The sequence below is a fragment of the Camelina sativa genome, chromosome 16 (genome assembly GCF_000633955.1).
Source record: "Camelina sativa cultivar DH55 chromosome 16, Cs, whole genome shotgun sequence".
Taxonomy (NCBI): Eukaryota; Viridiplantae; Streptophyta; class Magnoliopsida; order Brassicales; family Brassicaceae; genus Camelina; species Camelina sativa.
In genome coordinates this window covers 2757525-2771522 of record NC_025700.1, presented here as the reverse complement: position 1 = coordinate 2771522, position 13998 = coordinate 2757525, and the positions used below count along the sequence as shown (strand labels likewise).

At 34.2% G+C, this 13998-nt stretch overlaps 3 protein-coding genes across 3 annotated transcripts; 1 reads left to right on the top strand and 2 right to left on the bottom strand.

The window, feature by feature from the left end:
- On the top strand, positions 572-2569 carry LOC104749455 (peroxidase 19-like). Its single transcript, XM_010471098.2, has 3 exons — positions 572-882; positions 1307-1507; positions 1823-2569. The coding sequence occupies exons 1-3, from the start codon at positions 625-627 to the stop codon at positions 2399-2401; spliced, it is 1038 nt and encodes a 345-aa protein (XP_010469400.1). The 5' UTR covers positions 572-624; the 3' UTR covers positions 2402-2569.
- Positions 2756-5926, bottom strand: LOC104749454 (protein trichome birefringence-like 37). Its single transcript, XM_010471097.2, has 5 exons — positions 5517-5926; positions 5249-5420; positions 3657-3838; positions 3373-3531; positions 2756-3287 (listed from the first exon to the last, which is right to left on the bottom strand). Exons 1-5 carry the CDS (start codon positions 5870-5872, stop codon positions 2999-3001), a joined length of 1158 nt encoding a protein of 385 aa, XP_010469399.1. The 5' UTR covers positions 5873-5926; the 3' UTR covers positions 2756-2998.
- LOC104749453 (ervatamin-B-like) lies at positions 10283-12065 on the bottom strand. The gene is made up of 2 exons (XM_010471096.2): positions 11538-12065; positions 10283-11054 (listed from the first exon to the last, which is right to left on the bottom strand). The coding sequence occupies exons 1-2, from the start codon at positions 11992-11994 to the stop codon at positions 10471-10473; spliced, it is 1041 nt and encodes a 346-aa protein (XP_010469398.1). The 5' UTR covers positions 11995-12065; the 3' UTR covers positions 10283-10470.

Below are 13998 nucleotides of genomic sequence, written 5' to 3'. Positions count from 1 at the left end.
AGCACTAGTTGATATTGATTCAGAAAATTTATAATAGATCGAGCGAACATCTTCTTCTTTTCTTTGTTTTTTTGTTGAAAATCGAAAATCGAACGATCATCTTGAATGCAAACATGCATCGATACAAACACTAAAATTTTGATAGTGAGTTCACTTCTGTTATCCTTACCAAATACAGGTATTATATACAACACATAAATTAAAACAATACAAAAACAATTTAATTAAGAGATGTTAATTAGTTAGATCAGAGCCTACGAGGTAATCACGGGACAACACCTAATATTTAAAATACTACTATTTACATATTTATGTTTTTTCCATCTCATTTAACAAATTACAGGATCGCATTCAGTGGAACACATTATCACGCGTTCAACTCAAAAGATATATCGAGAAGGTTATTTTCTTTTTGTCGGCAAAGATCTATAATGGTAAATATGCCATGATTGCTTCCACATTTTTGAGTGAATTACACAGAGAAAAAAAAAAAAAAAAATCAACTTGTTTGTCACTTATAAGAGATTTGACTTAGGTTGTTTCTGTTGTGACTATGTAAACACTACAAAAAACTGTAAACTATTTATTAGTTTGTCCAGACTCACAGTATCTCACAACCCCACCATGCATGTCCTATCTCTTTTTTTATCCGCAATATTCTTTTTTCTCTTCCTCACATCAACCATTTCGATTGCCCCCACAACCTCTCAACCTCCGGCATTGCGGCAAATCCACCACAGAGACCTCTCCGTCGATTACTACTCCAAGAAATGTCCTCAGCTCGAAAATCTCGTCGGTTCCATCACTTCTCAGCGGTTCAAAGAAGTTCCCATCTCAGCTCCAGCCACCATTCGCCTCTTCTTCCACGACTGCTTCGTTGAGGTCAATTTTTTTAACCAAAAATCTTGCATTCGTTTTCTTAGGCACGATAGCAGAACTTGCATTTTTAGCATTACTAAACTGGCACGTTCAAATTTCAATGCATCATCTCACTGTACCGCAGTAGTTAATTGGAAAGTCAAACCACTAATACGGAACATAATCCCGACAATATGTTTCACGGGTTCGGTATCAACCGTAGCGCAGATTAGCAAACAGCAGTCAGGATTCGGCGCATTGTAAGTAATAAACTCAACAGTTTTTTTTGGTCAACTAAAAAACTCAACAGTATTTTTTGGTTACACCATGTGCTATTAGGTTAACAAATAACAATACACATCTCTCATGCATGCAAATTAAACTAGTAACTGATTATGAACTACGACGACTGATGATCAAGAGATAAATTGAAATTGAATTTTTGAAGGGCTGTGATGGGTCAATATTGATAGAAACAAAGAAAGGAAGCAAGAAATTGGCAGAAAGAGACGCTTATGAGAATAAGGAATTGAGAGAAGAAGGATTTGAGAGTATCAACAAGGCAAAGGCATTAGTTGAGTATCATTGCCCTTCTCTCGTCTCTTGTTCTGATATCCTCGCCATCGCCGCTCGAGATTTCATCCACCTGGTATAAATCCCAACTTTAATCCTACTATAATAATATTATTTTGTGTTCATATACTTCGGTACTTAACAGATTTTTGTTGTCCTAGAATCGGTTCAAATGTATCTCAAATTTCAACCAAACCGGAAGGCTATAACAATGCTGTATTTGTCCACTGTTCAAATCGGTTTTGACAAAATTATCAAAAACCGAGTTTAAAAACATAATTAAGTGGAATAAACCAACTCGTATTGTGTCCACTCGGATGGTTAATGTATAGGAATCTCTAACGTATATCGACGTGTTATTTGACTAATGTTTTGTTTTGGTTCCAAATAGGCAGGTGGGCCTTACTATCAAGTGAAAAAAGGAAGATGGGACGGCAAAAGATCAACGGCCACGAACGTCCCTCCAAACATACCTCGATCAAACTCAACCGTTGATCAACTCATCAAGCTCTTCGCGTTCAAAGGACTAACTGTAGAGGAACTTGTTGTCCTTTCCGGGTCTCACACCATCGGCTTTGCCCATTGTAAAAATTTCGTTGGTCGTCTCTACAACTTCAAAGGCACAAAACGACCCGACCCCACTCTCGACCCGAGATTACTCAAGGAGCTCCGTATGTCGTGTCCTTTTTATGGCGGAAGCACCGGCGTCGTCCTCCCGCTCGACGCTACAACTCCGTTTGTGTTTGTCAATGGATATTTCACAGGACTAGGAAGTAAGATGGCCCTTCTCGAGTCCGATCAAGCCATTTTCCTTGACCCTAGGACGAAGCCCATTGCACTTGAGATGGCTAGAGATAAGCAGAGGTTTCTCAAGGCGTATGGAGAGGCTATGGATAAAATGGGTTCCATTGGTGTCAAGAGAGGGAAGAAACATGGGGAAATACGAACAGATTGTCGAGTCTTTTTATAGATTTTATAGTATTTAACTTTATTGTTTTGTGTGACAGTGTGAGGGTTTTTGTCTTGATCTTGATGTGTTTTGTCCTGTGTATTTTCTTGATTGTTTTGTTCATAGAATAAGGTTTTTTTTCTAGAAAGCATCACTGAACTCATTGAGGGTTGCCTTATTTTTATAAAATTTGATTTAGGCTCTTACTGCATATATACGTTACTGGTGGTTGATATTACATGAGAAGGGTCATAATCACTTACAAGATTTGCTTAGAAACCATTTATAAGCCAGAATTGTTGTTTATGAATCTGTCAAATGGTGCTACCTAGTTGATCCAATCATTTTCAGTATAATCAACAAATAAACAAGCAATGATATAAATGTGTTACTCTAATATCAAATTTTTGTTGCAAATTTGCAATCACAATAGAAGACGATTAGATTAAAATTTCAAAACCCCTCAAAAGAAAACAATATAAAACACTTTACAACTTTATCGTCATATATCCTGTTTGTAATTTTGACATCTCTCCAAGTGTCAGTCGTTTCTTTTTTATTTCTTCTGGACTTCCAAGAATGTAATATACATTGCAAGTGTGTATCAAGTCAAGTTCTTCACATCGAAAGAGCCGCATATAGAAGCTGGTTCCAAGTATCCGGTAAGCCAGGAAGGCACCAGTGACTGCAATCCGTTCCTCCATCACCTCCATATGTAGACGGATGAGCATCTTTTCTCAGTTGAGACAGAGTTGTAATGTCTAGTAAGTAAACGGGCGTTCTCATCGAGCTCAACACTCGAGACACAATGCTTGCGGCAGGAAGTGAACCACCTGGGTATGTTGATCCGGTCAGCGGTTGCATTTGCCCGTTGCAAGTCTTCCTTGGCTCGTTCCATTCCCTTCCCCTATTAATTACTCAAAGAAATATCTTACCTTCAAAAACCGCAGTTTAAAACCTCATATATATGTATACTCGTGTGATGAACTTACATGTAGTGAGTGGGAGAAATGCCTTGAAAGAAAACTCGGGTTTGCGAAATATCAACATTTTGATCAACCCATTGGCCCCAAGTTGTGAGTCCTTTGTTGAAAGCATCAAGACGGTCCATGTCTCTCGTCAATGAAGACCCATCTCTTATAAAATCCCACCTGTAAAAACAAAACCAATAGAAGAATAAAAAAATGAGTTTGGTTAACTAAGCCATGTCTTCATCACAAATTAGACTATACTGTATATAAAATGATTGATTTAAGTGTAAGAATATGGTACGGACCCTTGGGACTGTACTCCTTTATGAGTCCACCAGTGCCAAGAATTGAAGACGAGAAGGTCCATGTTTTTCCAAGCATCAGCCCCATCGTCGATGGTTCCAAGGTTTAACACACGCCCGACAGTTTCTTTGGAGATGTCCACTAGGTATGGTGTTCGGTATAGGTATAATGTGACGTCGTATTCCTGTTTTTAGTATCCAAATAAAAAGGATTGAGAAAATTCTTAGTCTTTAAATAAATAGTACAGTATTTTATTAGGGAAAAATGCTACAAAAATTTGAGCAACAGTTTGTTTCAAAATCTTATTTGATTATGAAGAAATTACTTGTTTAGACGATTATTATTTTCTCAGTAAAACCTGAATAACAGAGGTATCTTTTAAAAGAAAGTTACGAAATAATGGGTCTTTCAAGATAACATGTTCTGTAGACGAGACGACGACGCCAAAGAAAAAAAGAATACAGAAAACAAGTTGGAATGGTTTATTGGTTGTCATCAGCTGTCAGGTCTCCTACTTCCATTTCCTGCAATGTTCTCTTCTTTTTGTTTCTTCCCTATGTATTTTATTGTTATATTTCCATTGATTTTATGATAGTTAATTTATTTATTAAGTAAGAAATAAACAATGAGAAGAGAGAAATTGCCAAAAACCCAAGTCAAAGTCTGAAACAAAGGCAAAATGATGTACGGTGGAGAAAAAAAAATATTGGAGGTCACATCTTTTCCATATCGGCTGATATTGACACTTTGGTTTCATGGTTTGATATACCTGTTTTTCGTCCATGGTTATATTCTATTATATTGAAATTAAAGAGATTTTTCTTTCCTCAAAGAAACTTTTTCTAAAGATGATTGATAATTAGCACTTTAACAACAAGAAAAAATTTGGTGGATAATAAGTTTTAGTAGGAAAAAAAAGTTTTAGTAGAAAAAGAGAGTTGTGAAATTAACAATGTATATGAAAAATTTGCCAAAAAAGCAAAGTTTTATATTATATGTCGGCACCTATTTACCAATGGAAGTTAATCAGAACTGCTTGATACTATATAATATCATTGTCGTGCTTCTAAAGATATCTATATAGGTTGATAAAGAAAAGATAAATATATGAAGAACTCCAAAATATTTTTTTAGGAAATATTGAATATATAGAAATCTCTTAATATCTTTTTTGATAAATATTGTAAGAAAAAAAATCAAAAAACAAAAACTTTTTATATCTCTTTTTGTATAAGAAAAAAAATAAACAATTGTTTGTTTATGAAACTTTTACTTTTTGAAATCCATAATTTTGAGTGGCGTATCAATTCTTTTTCCACTTAAATAAGTAAAGAAAAAGAAAGGCTATGATCAGGCAGACAAAATCATAATACCTTGGATGTCAAGCATTTTCACAAAACGACTTTACATTGAAAATCAAAAGCAAAGTTCAACAAAGCTTCCTTTTAGAATAGCCCGTGACCAACTCGATTTCCACAAAATGACAAGTCTCCTCGTGATGGTGAATTATTAGATTTTGTTGTTATCTAAAGACGCATGTTAAATTATAATAAGGAAAAAAATGAAAGAGGAGGGAGAAGAGAGAGACACAGACCTGGAAAGTGAGAGACGAGAGTGGGGCACGCTTGAGAAATGTGGACTTCGTGTCTGGAACCGACGAATGTATCATACATGCCAACGATTCCCACATGTTTAGACTCAGTGAGTCACCCACGAACATCACTCGCTTCCCTCTCCATCTCCTTAGAAACGCTGTCCCATCAAACCTTCATTTTATACATTTTACATACATACATACATAACCATCATTAAAATCATCTTCATGTTAAAATGTACGTATGCTAGACGTTCATGTTACATACCTTGGGACGGTGCATGAATCAGGCTGCCAAGAGTACTTGAGGAACTGTTTGTCTGGTCGATCAAACTTGAGACAGTCGAACTCGCCGTCGATGAAAGGACACGTGGAAGAATTGTAGAAAGGGTAAGAAGGATCGAAAACCCATTTTCCTTGGAACAAGTTACAACCACTTGTCTGCTTCCTTCCTTTCATCACCTCTTTTCCTCCGCCTCCCACGGCAGCGGCGGCCAAGGCCGTTCTGCTGCGTTGGCTCACATTCGGTTTCTTGTTGGAAGCCATGGCCTGGTCGGCTTCCGAGAAGATTGTGAGTATGAGAAGTGGAAGAAGAAGGAAAAGAGAGATGAGTTTGAAACCCATCTTGCAAAGAGGAAAATGTGGGTTCTTTTTTTTTTTTTTTTTTTTTTTTTTTTTTTTTTTTTTTTTTTTTNTCGAGTTTATATATACACACGTACATACGTATACGTGTATGTATTTGTAGTTTTGTACATTGATAAAGTAGTGTGAAGAGATTCTTGGGTGGAGATACTCTTGGCCTTATATGGATTTTTTTTTTAAACTAATAATAACCAATCAATATTAATTAAGTAAGGAATTTTACGAATATTTAGGCTGTCCATCCGTTAATTTAGCTACTCATTGGTTCACTTATGTTACTGGTCGTTAAATGAGTTGTGTACTTGTGTCTGCTAGAATTTTTCCACAAATGATTTTCTTACCACATATCCATATATTCAGTCAATATTACGATTTATAGCCTATATATATAGTTGTTCTTTACATGGTTCTTGTAATACTGATTGGTTTGTGGCTTTTATGGTACTATTAGATCGGGCATTTTGTGCGTTGACAATGGGCAACAAGACGGTATTTTTTTGGTTTACGCACCCTTGCGATTGTTTTCCATTGTTTCCCCCAAAAAAAAAAAAAAATGTCGAAAATATTTGGGTCAAAGATTCATAAAAAATGTTTTATATCCTCAATCTTTATACGCTATATATATCATATATGTGTACATGCATGGCGTTTAAATTCCTAAACGGAATTGTGAGAGAAAACGCTCTGTTGAGAGGTGTTCCACTAAACTGGTTTTGGTCAAAATGGAGGGGTTTCTTATCACTAAAAGATAACAAAAATGCAGGACTGTTAGCAGTAAACAAACACATGTAATGATGAAACGTAGTGAGAAAAAACTCGTCGCTAAAACAGTTTGTGACATAATTATTCCATGTATGACTGGAGTTGATCATGAACCAAATGAGTGTCCAACGTATGAAAAGTCAAGAAGATGTAAACGTCAAGGTGTTATTTCAGCTTGAAGTGTTCGAATGGCGTAAGTAATCAAATTTCCCATACATAGCAATAGCATGCCTTGTGGTTGTGGATCTTTTCTGCTTGTGATGGTTTTGAACATGAACATTTTTAACTAGAAACAACAACTATATTTAATTCTATAACAAAAATAGTATTTCGAAAATACATTATTTCTTATATTTTAAAAAATGAAAATGCAAAGAAAATAAAATTGGAGTTTCTTGGGAATATGCAGCTTATGTGACCTGTAACGTGCGTTAAGAATCGAACCGCCAACCAAAGGATAAAGAATTGAAGGAAAATAAGAACTTTTTTTTTTTTTGAAACTAGAAAATAAGAACTTAATTAGTTGGGTATATATTAGTATTGATTATTGCCACACTTTAATTTGATGTCACACTAATTCTGGTAATGACTATATTGAAAGCAAAAAAAAGTATCCTTCAAGTCATCCACATTATCATTTTAGGTGTGTTTTCGTGGGGCTCCCGTGAATGAATCAATGGTGTTAGTGGGACATTCTGTTGCTATACTTGTCACAAGGGACATCTTAAATCATTTCCAATCAATTTTTCACATGCTTCTACGCCATTTGTTCATTTCGATTTTTTAAACCAAGTGTGTATATAATTTTCAAGAAAAAAAAAATTGTTTATAATATATGATCACAGACAGCACTATAGACAGGTAACCTTGGCTATATAAGCCAATTCATCTTGTTTTGTTGATTAGTGTTTTTAAAATAGTGAGGAATTTAGGAATATTTTTACAGGAGTATACTCACATGTAAGGATGGAGAAATATGTCACATGTAAGGATTGAGTATTATGTCACATTTCTTTTGATTTTTACATTAAAAATTATTCGTATGTATATCAGACGAAAATAAATATAATGATTTTCTTATTTTTTTGGACCAAAAATAAATATAATGATTAGATTATGAAACTTTAACGACTTAAAGCAATAAAACACACATGATCAAAAATGTAACTAAATGTTGATTTATAATAGTGAAAATATGACTCATATGGTATATATATGATTTTCCAGAAAAAGGTGTATATATATATATATTTAATTTAGACGAATTATAATATTTGGACTGGTTTTATACTAAATATGGTGGTTTGTAATTTTTTGTGTAACTTTTCTGCATGTGAAATCGATCAAAATTAATTTGTAGCTGATTTTAATCCAATTAAATTATGTTGGTCATTGTTATTGTTATATAGTATTACGAGATGAGGACCCGCCCGATGTGCGGGTTTAAAGTTTTATAAATTAAATTAAATTTAATAAAAATATATTAAAATTTGCTGTACGTTATTTCTAAATTTTATTTTTATTATAATACACTGATTTATATCCATTTACAAATCTTTTATTTGTGTTACTATTAAAAGTGTATTTTTTACACCTAAATATATTTTATATTACAAATATATTCTTTATCATCAGTTAGAAAATGTCTGTATGAACACATTAAGCCTACTATTTTACTTTCACTTTTGCGTAGTTTTTTAATTACTAAAATTGTTGGCTCAAAAAACATTTTGAATAAAAATATATTACATAATATACTAATCAATGATGTATCATCATAATAATGTATGACCACCGTGGAGAAAACCTCGGCTCCACCCTCATCTTTTATGGAGAGAACCTTGCGTCCAACCTCCTCTACCGTGGAGAGAACCTTGGCTCCGCCTTCCTCTCTTAGGGAGATAACATTGCGTCCAACCTCTTCCACCTTCCTCCTTTGGGGAGATAATCTTGCGTCCAACCTTCTCCACTATAGAGAGAACTTCGGCTCTACCCTTCTTATGTGTGGAGAGAACATGTTCACGTCTTTTTGCTATCTCAAAATGGCTTGCTCCGACAACCAATGAAAGTAAAAACATTTTTCTAACGTCACAAAATCTTTTGATAGTAACTAATGTTAAATTTCCCAATGTATTCTTAGAAGTATCTTTCACACACCATGATATAGGCTCTGTCTCTGTAACGCCTCAACCTCCACCTTGCTTAGTGAGCCCATGTCCACTCTCAGTCCATGGGCCCACCTTTCTAAGTGGGTCCTACATCTATTTCCGGTCCGTGGACCCATCCATATTCGATGGCCGGTTTGTTACGTCTGGGAGGCTTTAAAAACTTATTTACCGATCCTACAAATCAACAAATGATATTTTCCTGTGTTTTGTTCTCACTTGCACAATTTTGAAAATCACTTCCAGGAAGGTCACCATCATGAAGTTCTCTCAGGACCTTTGACCAGAAAAATAAGTGTATTTTGGTGACATATGTGGCCAAAATTAATTCTTTTAAACCTTTCCGCAAACCAAGGGGTCACAGTCTTTGAGCTCCTATGGATCTATCAACAACGATTTATGTTTTTCTAATCTATCGATCTATGTTTGTTGTAAGCTTATGTTTGATTAGCCTATTTTATCAATCCATTAGGTTGATGAGCTTCTAATTGTTATCTCCCTTTGAGACTGAATGAATAATGGTAACAATTATGTTTGCAAAAAAAAGAAGGGTTTATGACCAACCATTGAAAAATTAGAAGAAAATTAATTTGACGTACATAATTAAAGAAACAATAGAAAATTATAAGCACAGTAATATATGAATCGCAAATAATTCAAAGATAAAATATAAATTAAATAAAACAATCTAAAATATAGTATTAGGAAAAGAAGACGCATATATTTTTTTTTTTTGATCAACATATTAATCTTACCTGTTGTCTACTGAAAAAGTAAAAAGTTGGAGAAAAATTTTGGTTTAAAAAATAAGAAAAAATTATCTTCCCATTAAAAAAGATTTTCCAATTAAACAAAGTTGAAAGCAGTGTTTTTGAATAAATTATTTATGTATGAAACGATCTATGTTTATATATACAAAATTTAAAATTAATAATTAACTCTATATTTTCTTTAATCCATTTTTATATTTTTTGTAGAATTAATAACTTAAAATTAAAAATAAGTAAATTATATTATAATTTTGAATTTTATGATATATATATATATAATTTATTTATAATTATTTAAAAAAAATTGTATTTATAATAAATTCTGTATTTTTTGATAATTATCTTTTTACATTATTAATATTTTTTGAAACAAAATATTTTATTTTTGTTGTAATTAAATTTCTTCTTTAAAATATTAACTTTTACACTTGTCAAAATCTGAGATTGATAACTTCACAAATGTCAAAATCTTGTTAATGACTAACTTTCAAAACCCAACTTTATATAATAAGATATTGATAAAATTATTATTTCTTTTTTATTGATTATTAACATTCCCATCCAAGAATGATAGGAAGATAAAATTCTAATATATATATATATATATATATATATATATATTGTCCTCTTTCCTTCAAATAAAATACATGTCTTACAAGTTACATTAACGCCATGCAAGAAGACGTAAGCAGAACAATACAAATTTTAACATTTAACAAACAATAGAAAAATACAAATATGTGGCACAAAAGATGCGATGTGGACTCAAACCGCACCTCAACCAAAATTTAATAATCAGGGAACTATATAATATACCCATTTCTTATACTTTCCATTTGAATTGTGCCAATGTATAAAATAAAATATGTAAAACAAAATTCACTTACGCAACCGGATAAAAAGCATACTGTGCTACACCACACATGCCTTGAGGCCAAGCAACGCCTCTTCGGATTCTTATGTAACCTTCTTCTCCCCAAGTTTCACCCCAAGAGTTCTTAGCCAGCCAGTACTTGGTTCCGTCCTCGCTTGTTCCATACCCAACAAATGTAACCGCGTGATTCGAGTTAGTTCCACAAGGCCCGTCGTATACTCCTCCGGAGTAATGCATGAACCCATCCCCATTAGCGTCCATCGACACAGAGACTGGTTGCCTCGATACGGCCTCGAGCAAGGCCTGCTCGTTGTTGCTAGGAACGGATTGGAATCCGCTGATGCTTGCAGCGGGTCTTGCATTGGACTGACAACTCCCATCTGATCCTTGATAAGAGTAGTCGTTCTCCGCCGCGATGCCTCGGTTTTGGATTATATAGTTGAAAGCGTCCGACATTATCCCACCGTCGCAGCCTCGGTCAAACTCTCTGTCGCAGTCTAGAAGCTGTTGTTCGGACAGAGATACAAGGTTTCCGCCGGCGATCTTAGTCACACCTTCCACTGCTGCTACAGCCGAAAACGCCCAGCAACATCCTGTACATATGTACAGTTGATAAGTTGGATGCTTTCATAATATTAATTATACAAGACAACATATAGTGAAAAATTCATCAATAAACCCTAGTTACTATAATCCTACAACTAACTTGGAAATCAAGTTTTCGTCTTTGGATTGCACTTGTTTCTAGATATTATACATGTTAAATTGTTATGCTTACTCAAAAGAAACAAAAACAAACATTTTAACCATATATATTTTGAAAATTCTTAAATTAAAAATGTAAATTAACTTGACAAGATGAAAAAATTTTACGTTTGCATTTTGCACTTTATGTTTAAAATTTCCAAATGATGTTTGATAAAGTATAAAGTTTTAAAAAACTCAACAGAAAATATCTGATTACTTAAATATGCAAATGCAAATATTTCGTTCGAAACATTCAGACGTAAGTAGAAACGTTAGTATAGTGTGATAGATAACCGTTGGTAGTGTATTATTCTGAAAAAATGCATTACCGCATTGGCCTTGGTATTTGACAGGAGTGACAGCTCCTTCAGCTCTCCAGTCCTTGCTCTCGACTACCATGTCACTGACGTTCCAAGACCTAGACGACATGGTTTTGTCGACCACCCTGGATGGGGACACTTCAGTTAGGTCATTTAGTCCGGTATGTATAGCTAGGAACTCTTCGTTGGTCCAATCCGCGAATTCATTGACACCAAGCTTGTAGCTTTTGTTCCCTTTTTTGTTGAAGTCCTCAATGAACTTCACGTTCTTCTTAAATACATCGCGTCTCATCTGTTTCTCGAGCTCATCACGGTATACACGAGCAAATCGAGCCATCCATCGCTCATGTTTATCAACCAACGACGTAGCTTGAAAGGTGACAGTACGAGACGTAGCTTGAGAGATTCTGAAACTCGTGATAAGAATGGTCAAAGCAGTGACCAAGAACATGATCATTGATGCCATTTTGGTTTTGGGGAATAGAGGAAAAGAATTGTTTTTTTTTTCGGGCTTATGATTATGGTGTTGTAGTGTAGTGATGAAGTGAGGATAGAAGGAAACGTATTTATAGAGTTAGGATTGAACAATGAGATCCAATCGCAGAAAAGCAAATGCAAGTTGACTTGAATCCATTTGGGGTGATGTTGATATTTTGCATTACTTGCGCCGTGATATTTGGAAGAAAAAGCTTCCCTATTTGTATGTAATATTTTAACTTCCGTATTTGTATTTTGGGTTCATTTAAGGTTTTGGTTTCTTTGGTTCTATATATGCGAAACGGAAACCTCTTGCTCAAGTGGTTAAACAAAGAACTTATAATGACGACGTAAACCTTTCCCTCCGCTCTTTTTAGTTTCTAAATGAAGACGGAATCTTCTTTCACCCACTTGGAGTCCTCCCTTTTGCTTGTGCTCTGAGCAAGTTCCACAATATAATGTATTTTGTTTTCCAATTTAAAATAGATAAGATACTTTCCATTATAGATATATAGTATTTCTTCTTTAATATATTACAAAACTATAGATTTCTTCCATGCATGGCTCTTCCGAACCAAAGCCAAAAGAGCTATATAAAGAACGATTTCGTTCTACTATCGGAACACGAATTAATGATCTTTTAAAAGAAATTTCAACAAATAAGCTATTTACCCCATGCATTTTATAGTATACTTCTGTTTTGTTATCATTCCATGCGATATTACGTACGTACACCTTATATGAATTCCCTTTTTGTTTTTTTAGGATCGTCGTAGTCTATAACTATAATTTCGTGTCTAAAAATAGAATCGTTTATGTTAAAGGATAAGAGTAGTACACTTTTTTTTTTCTTTTTTTTCTAGCGTGTACTTTACATATTTTTGTAATAAATTCTGTTAGGAAGTTGTTTTGTTTGTCATATCCGCAACGAAGGAGCAATGGAGCATGGGCTCAAATGGATGTCTCTCTACTTGACTTATACGAGTGACGTATGACCAAAAATATATATTACATAAATATTGAATACAAGAATAAAATAAGGCCACTTAAGAAGTTTTTAATAATCATAATATTGTAAGTAACTGCCATTATCTTTTTCAACTAGATTTTTTTTTATATTGAATTATAAAGAGTTCAATACATATACATTATCTAAGAGGATCAAAAGGCTTACAATTTTATCTAATACAATAGCCAACTTATAAACTCAAGGAATACCTTCTAAGTGAACATTACCATTGTGTCATTTTATCTAATAGAACAGCCAACTTACATTGGTGTTGAATTAAAATTATCACCAAGATCTAGACGAAATATTTGTGCAGGACTTTTCAATGGATCTATTTTTTTTGGGTGAAATACTATCTATATAGGTACGTCTAAAGGATCTTTTTTTCAATGGATTTCTCCTCTCTATTGCATTGTGTGTTTTAAGACCAACATTCCAATTATCGGATTCTATTCTAAGAAATCAGATCAGGGGAACATAACATCAATCCACATCAAAGAAAGGATCATAGTTTCACGAAGTAAAATGCAAACGTTACAAAATACATTAAAGAGTAAAGCCAAACCAAAACTATATCTCAAATTGTCAGCAACTCTGAGGATGCATTCTCTTTAAATCACATTAGCTACGTCGGCCACAAGTTCGATCCTTTGCAAACAAAGCTCCATTTCAATTGCCTTGATCTTCTTCCACTTTTCCTCGAGCCCTCTCTTCTTTGGTCCATCGTCAACTTTATCCCAAGCCGCAATCACAGTGGATTCATCTAACCCCAAAGATGCCTTGTAAAAAGATGCTATCTCTCTACCGGAGGATTCACATGTGCTTACAACATTTACGTCGCAATGCAAATTGATCTCCTTGAGCTTTCCTCCAAGCTTCTTCCTTGGTTTGCAAGCAAGAACACTTTTTCCCTCTCCAAGGCACTTTATCAGATTCTTTCTAGACGTTTTCTTCAATCTTCGTAGATGCAAATTCAAGAATGGC